This window comes from Ptiloglossa arizonensis, chromosome 3 (genome assembly GCF_051014685.1).
Source record: "Ptiloglossa arizonensis isolate GNS036 chromosome 3, iyPtiAriz1_principal, whole genome shotgun sequence".
Taxonomy (NCBI): domain Eukaryota; kingdom Metazoa; phylum Arthropoda; class Insecta; order Hymenoptera; family Colletidae; genus Ptiloglossa; species Ptiloglossa arizonensis.
Window position 1 is genome coordinate 26839795 of NC_135050.1, and position 13216 is coordinate 26853010.

Here is a 13216-nt window from a genome sequence, read left to right on the forward strand (position 1 = left end):
AGTCTCGATCCTTCCCGAATCCTCTGTCTTCCGCGTTCAGCAGTCTCGAATCCTCTCTGAACTCTCCGCTCTACGCGGACTCTGATCTCGATCGTCCCCGAGTCTACCGCCCTCCGTTGGCTCTGGTCTCTATCCTCTCGAAATTCTCAACCCTCCACAGGCTCTGGTCTCGAATCTTCCCGAATCCTCTGCCCTCCGTCAGGATCTGGTCTCGATCCTCTCGAAATTCTCAACCCTCCACAGGCTCTGGTCTCGAATCTTCCCGAATCCTCTGCCCTCTGTCAAGATCTGGTCTCGATCCTCGTTTCCTTCACCTAGGAGCCCATGGCGACGAATCTGGCGATCCTCCCGCGACAACGCGAGCCTCGAGCGTCGCAGTCTGGTTCCCCAGACGGATGTTACAGCGCCGTCAGTCCGTAATCGGACTTTATCGCTGGTGGCGGGATCGGCGCGGAGACCTGTGACAACCCGGAGGGACTGGTGGCGGGCGCTAGGGGACTGATACTTCCGGTGCCTATGTGTCCCAATGGGCCACCCGCCGGGCCTTCCATCATGCCGCTCACGTGATGATGACTCAGCTGGGCCTGGAGATGGGCGAGCGGATGCGGGTGACCTTGGAAGCTCGGATGGACCACGTTCGTATGCGGAAGAGCCGCGTTCACGTGAACGTCGGCCATGTCCAAACCGACGCTCGAGTCGAGGCTGCTGTCGATGCCGCTCGACGGTGAATTGTTGTTGTTCTTCCTCTGACTGTTGTTGTTCCCGGTGGATAGCTTCGTTCTCGTGGCGGTCGTCTTGGACGGTTTCGCGGATGGCGCCGCCTGACCGTTCGCGTTCTTCCTCCGCACGTTCTTCGTGTTCGGCAGCTTGTTGTCCTTCTTCCACTTCATGCGACGGTTCTGGAACCAGATCTTGATCTGGCGCTCGGACAGGACCAGGGTATGAGCGATCTCGATCCGTCGCCGTCTCGTCAGGTACCTATTGTAATGGAATTCCTTCTCCAGCTCGAGGATCTGGTGCCTCGTGTACGCGGTCCGCTGCCGCTTCGGCTCCATCCCCGGCTGGTACGAGCCGTTTGCTGGAACGAACGAAACAGAGAGATCGGTGGGTGTTTGTTAATGTCGATTGGTCTTGGGTCAACGCGACGCGACTCGACTCCACGCGGCTCAATGTGACTCGACTTGACTCTACTTGACTCGACGTAACGCGGTTCGACGCCACTCGATTCGACTAAGCGCGACTTGACTCGACCTGGCCGCATTTGAGTCGACTTGACTCGACATGACAGTGCTTGGCTCGACTTGGCGCGACTCGACGTGACTTGACTCGATGCAACTCAACGCGACTCGACTCGACACGGCCTTACTTGACTCGACTCAACGCGACTTGACTCGATATGATTCTACTTGATTCGACTCAACGTAACTCGATTCGAAATGACTCAACTTGATGCGTCTTGTCTTGATATGATTCTACATGACTCGACTTAACGTGACTTGACTCGAAATGCCTCAACTTGACGCGACTTGACTCGATATGATTCTACATGACTCGACTCAACGCAACTCGACTCGAAATGACTCAACTTGACGCGACTCAACGCGACTTGTCTCGATATGATTCTACTTGACTCGATTCAACGCAACTCGACTCGAAATGACTCCACTTGACTCGATTAAACGCAACTCGACTCGAAATGACTCAACTTGACGCGACTGAACGCGATTCGACTCAATTTAACACGACTCGACTCGACTCGACACGACTCGACGCGACGCGGGTCACCGCGACCGAGGATTGACCGTCGCGAGAGTTTAGGCGAGACGCGTTCGGCGACAGGGCGCGGCGCCTGTTATGGCGTCACGCACGGTACTGGGGCTAAATTTGGCCGACGAGACACGGGACGACCGAACTGTGTTTAGGGAAACAACGATCCGGCTCGAGTAGAGTTTCTGGAACGAGATTGTCCGTCCGCTTTTGGGGAAATTACGACTCGAGTCGAGTGAGAGAATTTCTAAAATGGAATCGCCTGTTTATTTTTCGGGATAACTACGACTCGAGTCTGCGATTACCTGTTTGTTTCGTAGAAAAACTACAAACTCGAGTCGAGTGAGAGAATTCCTGGAAAGGGATTATCCGTTTGTTCCATAGAAAAACTATAAACTCGAGTCGAGTGAGAGAATTCCTGGAAAGTGATTGCTCTTTTTTTTTCGACAACCCGAGAAGCCTAGAGTAGACAATAATCTTTTTATAGATCTCTAGAACTATCTTTTAATAGATGTCTCGGTGCAATTGGTTCGACCTTGCGTGTAGTTATAAAATGGCACGACTGGAGTGCCTTCGCTCATCGATAATATCGCATAATTTTCTTCTCGCTACGCGCGACTCGTCCTTTTCACTCAAGCGTCTATTATTCTTATCACGGCGTCGAGTTACTCGTCTCGAGCGTATACAGAAATATGCCCTACGCGCAATCCTGTGCATAATCTCGTCGGTGGAAATGGCGCTGTTCGTTGTTGGCTACCATTTTCTTTTTTTTCCGGAGTTGCATTCGATGATTCTATCCGACGGAGCTAGGCTTGGGAGAAGAAGAGAATTCGACGATGGGTTGCGAATTATTTCGGTCGATGCGGTGAATCGAGCATAGACAACTTCGATCGGATGATTATTTATGCAAGACGAGAGCAGTTAAATCTTTCGAAATTGAAAATCATGGAAAATGCATTAAATCAGAGGTAGGACAAAGATAAGGTTAAAGAAAGGGTTTACGAGGGCAAAATTAAAATTTACAGGGTGGAGAATCATCGTGATACACTGTAAAATTGTAGTACTATAATATTAGAACATAATTAACTAAAAATGATAAGCATATCATAGTAATTTAGATTTCGTGTATCAATTTATACAACATTTGAAAGAATTTGTAGAAAATTTAAAAATTTGCCCCTATTGGATTCTGACCAGGGTCGAAATATATCCAAAACTTTATAAATATGCAGAACTATTTAAATTATTCTTATTGCGATGTTACACAACCAACGAATCAATTTCGATTTGACAATCATATTCCAAATAATCACCAAAGACGTAACTTTCATTTGATCCTCCGAAGATCCAAGACAAAGCAACGAAACACTCCTGTAAACATGAACAATTTTCCTACAACGTGTTCGTGAAATTTTTCACAAAAGATGAGAAAACAGTTTCGTACAATATTCGAAACAAGTTCTACGAAATTTATAAACTCGACACCGTTAAAATCCGACCAGGGTTGAAATATGTTACATTCTAAGCTTCGATGTTACTCACAATTATTAAAACAATTCTCGATTTTAAAGATCCTACGAAAGTATCGGATTAATCTCGAGTGGAAACGAATCGCTGGAAATGTAACTTTCATTCCTCGGAAGGTGTGGAACAAAGCAAGGAATCACTTCTCCCGGAAACGCTGTTTCTTTTCGCGAATCGTGCTCGCGATGTATCGCGGCTCCCTGAAATTTGTCAGCGGTAACAAAGTAAGCGGTTACCTCGCGACAACTGCCATTATTTCAGGCCTCGCGCCAGCTTCAATTCCTTCGAAGAGAGCGAGTGCAATCGTCGTGTCACCGTCAACGAGTAAACGCACCGGAACGCTCGAAGAGACTGCGGAGCACACGATCGCCGATTGTAACGTATAAAGAGAAACGACGACGCGTACACCAACACCGTGCCGTCGTTCTCTTAAGCGGCGTAATAATAACCGGCTCTACATTTCACAATCGACCGGACCACCGTTCCAAGGCCGGATTCGTTCGACCGCCGAATAGCCTGGTTGTCGAACTTGAACGAGGATTACGAACGTCTCCTACGAAGAGAGACAAGTTCCAGAAAACGATAATAAAATTGCACGGGGAAATTAATTTAACAAAAATTTACCCGTTCTGGACTCTACGTTTTTGATTGGATTCTACCGATACCCTTCTTGCCCTATCGTTTCGTTATTGTTCAATCAGTCGACTCGGCGAGCTTCGAATTCTTTTTTGTTTTCTAGACTAGTCGAATCTTCGATTTTCGTTTCTTTTCTAGGTTAAACGTTGAATTTTTGATTTCAACAAAAATTTCCTTGTTATGGGGTTTACTTTCTTGTCAGATTTCATCGATATCCTTCTCGTCCCTATCGTCTAGCTACTGTTGTTAAATCTGTCAATTCACGAGCTTCGACTTCTTTTTTTCTAGACCAATTGTCGAACCTTTGACTTCCTTTTCTTTTTTAGTCGTTGAATCTTCTACTTCCTTTGTCTCTGGATTAGTCATCGAATCTTCGACTTCCTTTTCTTTTTTAGTCGTTGAATCTTCTACTTCCTTTTCTCTTCTAGTCGTTGAATCTTCGACTTCCTTTGTCTCTGGATTAGTCTACGAATCTTCGACTTCCTTTACTTTTACACTCGTTGTCGAATCTTCGACTTCCTTCACTTCTACGCTCGTTGTCGAATCTTCGACTTCCTTCACTTCTACGCTCGTTGTTGAATCTTCGACTTTCTTTACTTCTAAGCTCGTTGTCGAATCTTCGACTTCCTTTACTTCTACGCTCGTTGTCGAATCTTCGACTTCCTTTTCTTTTTTAGTCGTTGAATCTTCCACTTCCTTTTCTCTTCTAGTCGTTGAATCTTCGACTTCCTTTGTCTCTGGATTAGTCTACGAATCTTCGACTTCCTTTACTTCTACACTCGTTGTCGAATCTTCGATTTCCTTTACTTCTAAGCTCATTATCGAATCTTCGACTTCCTTTACTTCTACGCTCGTTGCCAAACCTTCGACTCTCTTCCAAACCCTCAATATTACATGTTACAGTTACCGAATCGCCTCTTTCATTGTTTCCCGTACTTTCACATTGTTTCACGTATTATTACGATGCTCGAATAATCGAAGAAACGTCGTCCACGGTTGAAATCATCGTATCTCGCTGGCCACTACCACGAACTTGTCTCGTGGATAAAGCGACTCACGAGAGAGGAGATTCGTGCGTCGAACCTCGGTCGTATCGAGCAACGTCAATCCTCGTGTGGCACGCTAGAAGCGTTCCTTGGTGGTCCGAAGGACTCGATAGAGGAAACATGGGAGCGAGTTCAGTTTCGAATCTGTGCAGACACATTCCATTCCAATGCTGACCGACGGTCTCGGGAAGCCCCTCCTAACAGCGGCGTCCGGTGACCGTGCCCCGACATCCAGAGGGGAGATATTGCAGTCTCCGACAGTCCGACGGACACGCATACCAAACTTCAGAGCCGCTGAACATCGAACCGAGGATCGTAGACCAATCCCTCTCGCGGACAACTATTTCTTCTTTGCCGAAACGACGATACTTTCAACGCGACAATTATTCCTGCGTATCACCCTTGTGCCTTGGATTCGATGGAGCCGAGTTCACTTCGAGAGAACGCAATTTTAAGAATCGAGCGTTCAAAAGAGCACCAAGAATCCCGGTTGGACTACTAAGATGTTTGCTTCGATAAGATGGCCACTTTGAGCAACTATAGTTGGATTGAGGTATTTAGTTGTACAGTATCTTAGTGGACTATTGAGTTTGCTCTGATGTAAGATGGCCACTTTGAGCAACTATAGCTGAGATTGAGGTATTTAGTTGTACAGGGTTTTAGTGGACTATTAAGTTTGCACCGATATAAGATGGCTACTTTGAGCAAGTATAGTTGAGATTGAGGTATTTAGTTCCATAGTATCTTAGTGGACTATTAAGTTTGCTCTGATGTAAGATGGCCACTTTGAGAAACTATAGTTAAGATTGGGGTATTTAGTTCCATAGCAACTTAGTGGACTTTTAAGTTTGCTCTGATATAAAATGGCCACTTTGAGCAACTATAGCTGAGATTGAGGTATTTAGTTGTACAGGGTTTTAGTGGACTATTAAGTTTGCTCTAATATAAGATGACCACTTTGAGCAACTATAGTTGAGATTGGAGTATTCAGTTGCATAATGTCTTAGTGGACTATGAAGTTTGATCTGATGTAAGATGGCCACTTTGAGCAACTATAGCTGAGATTGAGGTATTTAGTTGTACAGGGTTTTAGTGGACTATTAAGTTTGCACCGATATAAGATGGCTACTTTGAGCAAGTATAGTTGAGATTGAGGTATTTAGTTCCATAGTATCTTAGTGGACTGTTAAGTTTGCTCTGATGTAAGATGGCCACTTTGAGAAACTATAGTTGAGATTGGGGTATTTAGTTCCATAGCAACTTAGTGGACTTTTAAGTTTGCTCTGATATAAAATGGCCACTTTGAGCAACTATAGCTGAGATTGAGGTATTTAGTTGTACAGGGTTTTAGTGGACTATTAAGTTTGCTCTAATATAAGATGACCACTTTGAGCAACTATAGTTGAGATTGGAGTATTCAGTTGCATAATGTCTTAGTGGACTATGAAGTTTGATCTGATATAATATGGCCACTTTGAGCAACTATAGCTGAGATTGAGGTATTTAGTTGTACAGGGTTTTAGTGGACTATTAAGTTTGCTCTAATATAAGATAACCACTTTGAGCAACTATAGTTGAGATTGGAGTATTCAGTTGCATAATGTCTTAGTGGACTATGAAGTTTGCTCTGATATAATATGGCCACTTTGAGCAACTATAGCTGAGATTGAGGTATTTAGTTGCACAGTGTCTTAATCGACCATTAAAATGTTTGCTTCGATAGTGAAAAGATGCACTATAGTATCTCCAAATCGATAGAGCAGAGTTTAGTTTGTTCCATAAAAATACTCCAATATAAAAAAGAGCATCATAGGTCCACGGTTGGTGCACCTATCCCTGAGATTAAACTGTTTAATTTTCAGTGTCTTGGTAAAATGTCAAAATGTCTGCCCTCGTACAAGAAGGCGACCATTTTGAGACTTTGGAAGAGCGCGTTATCGTGTCTCAGATGGAATAGAATTTTTTTGCCTGGAACCAGAGCGTAAGTTTTGGGAGAAGAATGTAGGAATGTTTCGAATTAAGTTTGTCCCATAAACAAATATAAATTTAAAGGAAATGTACATGACGAGTGACGCAGGTGTAGCGTAACTATCGCTGAGATTAGAACATTTGCGCGTGGTTCGTACCGTGTTCCAGTCAACTGTCAAGATGTCTGTTCCAATACAAGGTGATGACCGCTTTGAGTAGATGATCTCTCGGTGGAGTTTCCTTCGCGAGAATAAAGTGAGTTGTGGGCGGAGAAAGCGGGAATATTTTGAGTCAATTTGTTCGATAAGGAAAGAGCACAAGGATAGAAAAGAACAACGATGGATCCAAGACACTTAGGATCCTGTCGTTCGGATCGAATCATTTCCGTTTTCTAGACGACTGCCAAGATGTCTGCTCCAATACAAGAAGATGACTGCTTCGTTACGTTGTAAGAAAGACGCGCTATTAAATTTTCAAGAGCTCTCGGGTAATGGATATTGAATGAGACAATTACGTGCACAGGACTCACGATGATAGATACTTTCAGGAAGTGTAACAAATTTCGCAATATATATTTACCGTATTACGTGCCATACACTTACTCGAAAATCTCGCGCACTAATCTCTGCCCGATCAATGTTCAACGCCCGTGTTTCGCATCGCGATGAGAATACGTTTGAAGATCTCTTACGAATTGTAATTTTCCGAATAAATTGCCAGAGCAATTAAACGCAATCACCGCAGAAATATTCATCGAAAATCCGTTGTGCCTCGCGTGTGCGTTAACGAGGTTTCCATCGAGTAATACAGTACAAACAAAGAGCGAGAGGTGCGAAGCACGAACCAACGAACGAGAAATTAACGAAACTTAAATCTGCAATTCTCGATAGTATCGGGGCAATGTGCGAACGATTCCCCGAGCGATGAGTATTTTTTCTCGCGTATTTTCTGGCTCGCGGAAAAAATTGAAAGTAATTCGAGCCGCGAATCGGGATGCACCGCGATCGAATTTTCTTCGTCGAGAAAAGAACCATACGAAAGAAAACACGTGGCATGTGGGGATAGGGGTGGGTGTATCGAAAAGCTTGTTTCACGAACGACGCGCCATGTTTCTTTCACGGTCGCTATTTTTTGTTACCTGGAAATATGAATTATGACATTCGGCTTTCCGGCGATCGTATCCCCGGTGGAACGGGCTCAAAAGAAATAGTTGCAAGCTGGAATGAACAGCAGTTTCCCCGGGTCAAAACCGAATAGAAATTTGAGGCTGCAAAGGCAGCCCGATTCTGAAGGATATTACGTTGCAAAAATTTCCTTTGAAGATCCATAATCCTTCTGCGAAACGCCTACCGTGGCTCGGGAACGCTTTCGGGCCGCGTTTGGCCCGCGCCATTCTTATCGACGTGTTTTCAATGAACATTATTTCGGGCTCGCGTACCGCGTATATCGTTAGTCCTCGATCGATCCGTGAAATTCGAGCGGGTATCTCAATCTCGTGCTGGCGATTTTACATGTGCTCGAAGAAAGGATAGTCTTCGACGTATACCGTGTCCGCGAACGCGTCTTCGGCCTACGAGCCATCTCTCGTAAAAACAGTGCCAACGTTTCGAATATAATTGAAGGTTAATCCGATCCATCAAGGGTAATTAAATACGATTCTAGGTCTTACTTCGTGGGGAACGTTCGCGAGACTTTCGACGCCGATCTCGATGAAACTTTGCGGGTCTGTCGAGCGGTTGAAATTGAGAGACTTGTGTCTTTTCAATCGTGGTAGCTGAAGTTCAAGGGACGAAACTCTCTGAAATTATTATTTTAGGATATTTTGAGAAACGAAGGTGACTAAGTTTAAGCGGTGGGACACATTAAAGTTCCAACCTTGGATTTTGGAAAATGGAAGTACCGATGTAACATGAAAGTACATGTAATGATAAGAAAATGGAATACTTGGATTTAAAGGAGGAAATATTCTAGGGTCCCAATCCTATGATATCTTGAAAAATATTGGAGGTGCAGACTAGGAGATGCACTATTTTAGGATATTTTGAAAAATGAAGGTGACTAAGTTTAAAGGGTGAAACCCACTAAAGTTCCAACCTTGGATTTTGTAAAATGGAAGTGACTTAGGTTTAAAGGACGAAACATTCTAGGGTCCCAATCTTATGATACCTTGAAAAATATTGGAGGTGCAGACTAGGAAGTACACTATTTTAGGATATTTTGAAAAATGAAGGTGACTAAGTTTAAAGGGTGAAACCCACTAAAGTTCCAACCTTGGATTTTGAAAAATGGAAGTGACTTAGGTTGAAAGAACGAAATATTCTAGAGTTTCAACCCCATGCTATCTTGAAAAATATTAAAGTTGCAAAGAAGCTTCCTCGAGAAATTGTCTATACATTTTGGCGAAGAATAAAATACTACGACAAAAAAAAAAAGACACTTTTATGTTCCCAACTATTCTCATTCCGAACTCAAGGTCGGTCGTATTTCTATTACGTGCCGATATTGCATACGCGTTGACGATTAATAATAAAAAATGACTAATCGTAGCTGTCTCCTTTGGATAACGGTGGCACATCCGACGCGTGCAATGCACTCGACGGTGATTAAGAACGATCTGTTGACTTTTTATCAATATTTTTCGCCGACACGTATGTCGCATTATTTTCTATCGGAAACTATAAGGAATTGTCTGAAAAAATTGTCTCACATTTTCCAGGTAGAGGAAGTGGAACTCTTTGAGGATCGTTTCGCTCCTTAAATTTCATTTACCAACATTCTCTCTCTCTCTCAGAGAGACACCTATGTCAGGTTGCTTCGCAAACCCGCAAAGATTCCTTTTTGTAGCGCGTGATACTTTGCAGAGCCACCTGAAACAGACGCCCGTGGCAATTTGTTCTCCTTGTGTATGTTTTGAGTCGCTTTTCAAACTCGCTGCTCGTCGACTCGACTCCTGTTCGGGGGATGAAGAATAGCGGGACGTTAGGCGTAACCGTGTAGCTCGTAAGGCGGCCGAGCTTCGAAAATCTCGCGCAGGTGATCGGAAGGTGCAACGATAAATTGCTGCTCATCGGTCTTCCGGTACCTCTGTGAACGCGTCACCTTGCGACCACGGTGTATTAGTTTCACGAGTAAACCTCGCTGCGTCCTTTGTCGCGCACCTTGCTCGTTTTGGGTTCTCCATCGAGAATTCGAGATCGGAGTCAACGATATCCGACTGCTAGACGAGATGCACCATGTAATCGCGTCTCGGTGGAAAATTCTTACGGGAAATGAACGCAGAATGTCCGTATTGTGTTCAGAAACGCGTTACCAAAACGAAACGATCGAGTCGATCGACGAGAATGCAACCACCGGAGCCTGATCTCCGTGCGTGGAAGCCTAACCTCTACGAAGGTAGGGTTCCGTCGGGCAACGATCGAAACACGCCTTGTTCCACGACTATAAATCGTGGCGAGTTCGTTTTATTCGAATTCTCTCGAGGCATTGCTACGGGAGAAAGGAGTGCCTTTTACTTTTTGTAAATACTACTGTGGGAATTTTTACGCGACAACTAATGCTTCGAGCAACGCGACACTGAACTTACTGGAACAGAGAAAACGACGAGAGGGCCTTTTACTTTGCGGAAATATTACTCTAGACATTTTTACGCGATACTTAAAGCTTCGACGCGACAGTAAATTTACTAGAACAGAGAAAAGGATGAAAATGTGATCTACTTTTTGTAAATACTATTTTTTGCTTATTTTTATGCAATATCTAAAGTTTGGATCTGATATTAAACTTACTAGAACAGAGAAAAGAATGAAAATATCTTCTACTTTTTGTAAATATTACTTTTTGCAAATTTTTATGCGATATCTAAAGCTTCAAAGCGACAGTAAATTTACTAGAACAGAGAAAAGAATGAAAATGACTTTTACTTATTGTAAATATTAATTTTGCAAATTTTTACGCGATACCTAAAGCTTCAATGCGACATTAATATATTTCAACGGAGAAAAGGACGAAAGGGTTTTTTATTTTTTGTAAATACTACCGTAGACATTTTTACGCGATACCTAAAGCTTCAACGCGACACTAAACTTACTAGAACAAAAAGAAAGGATGAAAATGACTTTTACTTTTTGTAAATATTACCGTGCAAATTTTTACGCCATACCTAAAGCTTCGACGCGATACTAAACTTATTAGATCGGATAAAAGGATGAAAATGTCTTTTACATTTTGTACGATAAGAATTACCGTGCAAATTTTGATGCGATACTAAATTTATTAGATCGGATAAAAGGATGAAAATGTCTTTTAAATTTCGTACGATAAATATTACTATGCAAATTTTTACGCGATACCGAAAGCTCAAAAATGACACAAAACTTCTCAGATCGGAGAAAAGAACGAAAGGGTCGTTCGTTTACGGTAAAATCCTACCTTGCAAATTTTTCCACCGAAAGTTTAAAACGCGACGCTCAACTTCTAAATTCATTGGAACTCCTGCGTCTGAAGATATAACTCTACTCGATCCGATTTGTAAGCACGAGAATAAAAAATATCCGAAACCGAGGAAACGCTTTAAACGATCGGCAACTGTTTGTTTCCTTTCCGCGAAATCGAGTCTTTGACGGTTAGGTCTCGTTCCACGTCGATTCCTCGATTCTTCCCAATTCTCGAATGCAAACATCTCTACCGCGAACCGGCGTTAAAATAGGTCCAGAGGACGCGAGTTACGAGCTCCCGATCGTTTCCAGTTCTCGACACCCGTTCTTTAGGTTAAAGGTCTGAACTCACCGACACCGGCAACGTGAATCTTCTTCATCCACGGATAAATTACACGGTCCCCGTTCTCCTCGTCGTCGTCGTCCTCCTCCATCATACCGGGCGATCCGTCCATCATCTGATCGTCCTCCATGTCATCCTGATCGGAACCGTCGTCCACGTGATGCTGCGACTGTTGACTCTGCTGCTGCTGCTGCTGCTGTTGTTGTTGTTGTTGTTGGGCATTTTGTATATGTTGCGACTGTTGAGGGTTATTGGGTTGCTGTTGAAGATCCGGGGAGTTGTCGCGATGCAACTGGCTCGAGCTCGCCGGGCTACAGGCGTTGCTTTCGTGCGGCGGTTGCTGCTGGCTCTGTTGCTGATGATGCTGAAGGGTGTCCGGCGGTTGCACGTGATTCTGCATGATTCCCGGCGATAGTGGCGTGGAACCGAGAACAGTGGACGCTGACACAGGTGGTTGTTGTTGCTGTTGCTGCTGCTGCTGCTGCTGTTGTTGCGGTTGCTGTTGGTTCTGCATCGAGGATGGACAGGTGAGGGGCGGTTGTTGAGCCTCGGGCGGCATCGCCAGGGCGCCCACCGCGTGATGATGAGGATGCAAACTGGCATGATGAACAGCGTGTACTTGGTGATGAGGATGATGGGGCCCGTAGTAGCCACCGTATCCGGCGTAACCGCCGTTCAACTGGACAGCGGAGGACGCCCCGTAAGGTGTGGAGGCCGCTTGATGATGATGCTGATGGTAGCCGTACTGCAATTGATGGGACTGCGGGTGATTCAGGTGATGACCGCCGCCGCTTGCGGGGAAGAAGTCCGCCCCGGTTGACGGAATATAATTACTCTGACTGTACTCCTCGCTGGGTGGAAACTTCGGGTCCACCATGACGGAGGTCGCGGCCAAGTGGTGTGCGCCCGCCGCTTGTTGATGCTGGTGATGATGATATCCACCGCCGGCGGACGGATTCATCAGAAACGAACTCATCGTTTACGGGTGTCTCGGTTAGCTCTGAGCGGCGCGAAACCGGTGTACGAGGAGGTTACCCGCGGATGGTCGTTCGCGGGACACCTTGCTCGCGAATCGACGGTGATCGCAGACAGTTCGACGAGCGATGCGCGCGTACCACCTCTGTCGGCGTTCGCGAGTTAGTTAATCGAGTCGCACGGTTCCATGTTAATATTCATTGTCGGAAGCTACGTACACACCGCACTGCACTCTGGCCCGTGGCCGACATCCCTCTCCCCCGTGGCCGCGCGTACCGAACAGGGTGACTTTTTCCAACCGCGCGGGGGTATACGGGGCGGTGGGTGAGAACCGAGACGAGACGCCCGAAGGCGGAAAAAGGAGAACGATAGGGGGAGAAGAGAAAACGAGCGAAAAGACCGAGACCACGGAGACCGGCAGACTCCCGGTGGACAGCTGCTTGTCCTCTCCTCTCCTTCCGCCACTTTTGCGATCTTCCACGAAGCCCCGCGGCCTCGTTCGCTCCTTCCCGCCCACCGAAGCC

General features: G+C 45.1%; 1 protein-coding gene across 1 annotated transcript; it reads right to left on the reverse strand.

Annotated features, from left to right (window-relative positions):
* Positions 1-252: 252 nt before the first annotated feature.
* On the reverse strand, positions 253-13104 carry Dfd (homeotic protein deformed). The gene is made up of 2 exons (XM_076307232.1): positions 11727-13104; positions 253-1078 (listed from the first exon to the last, which is right to left on the reverse strand). Exons 1-2 carry the CDS (start codon positions 12691-12693, stop codon positions 399-401), a joined length of 1647 nt encoding a protein of 548 aa, XP_076163347.1. The 5' UTR covers positions 12694-13104; the 3' UTR covers positions 253-398.
* Positions 13105-13216: the final 112 nt, after the last annotated feature.

Coding starts and splice junctions, on each gene's coding strand:
- Dfd (XM_076307232.1), bottom strand. CDS start 12,693: ATGAGTTCGTTTCTGATGAATCCGTCCGCCGGCGGTGGATATCATCAT. Junction 1,079..11,726: donor GATTCACGTTGCCGGTGTCG/GTGAGTTCAGAC, acceptor CGTTCGTTCCAG/CAAACGGCTCGTACCAGCCG.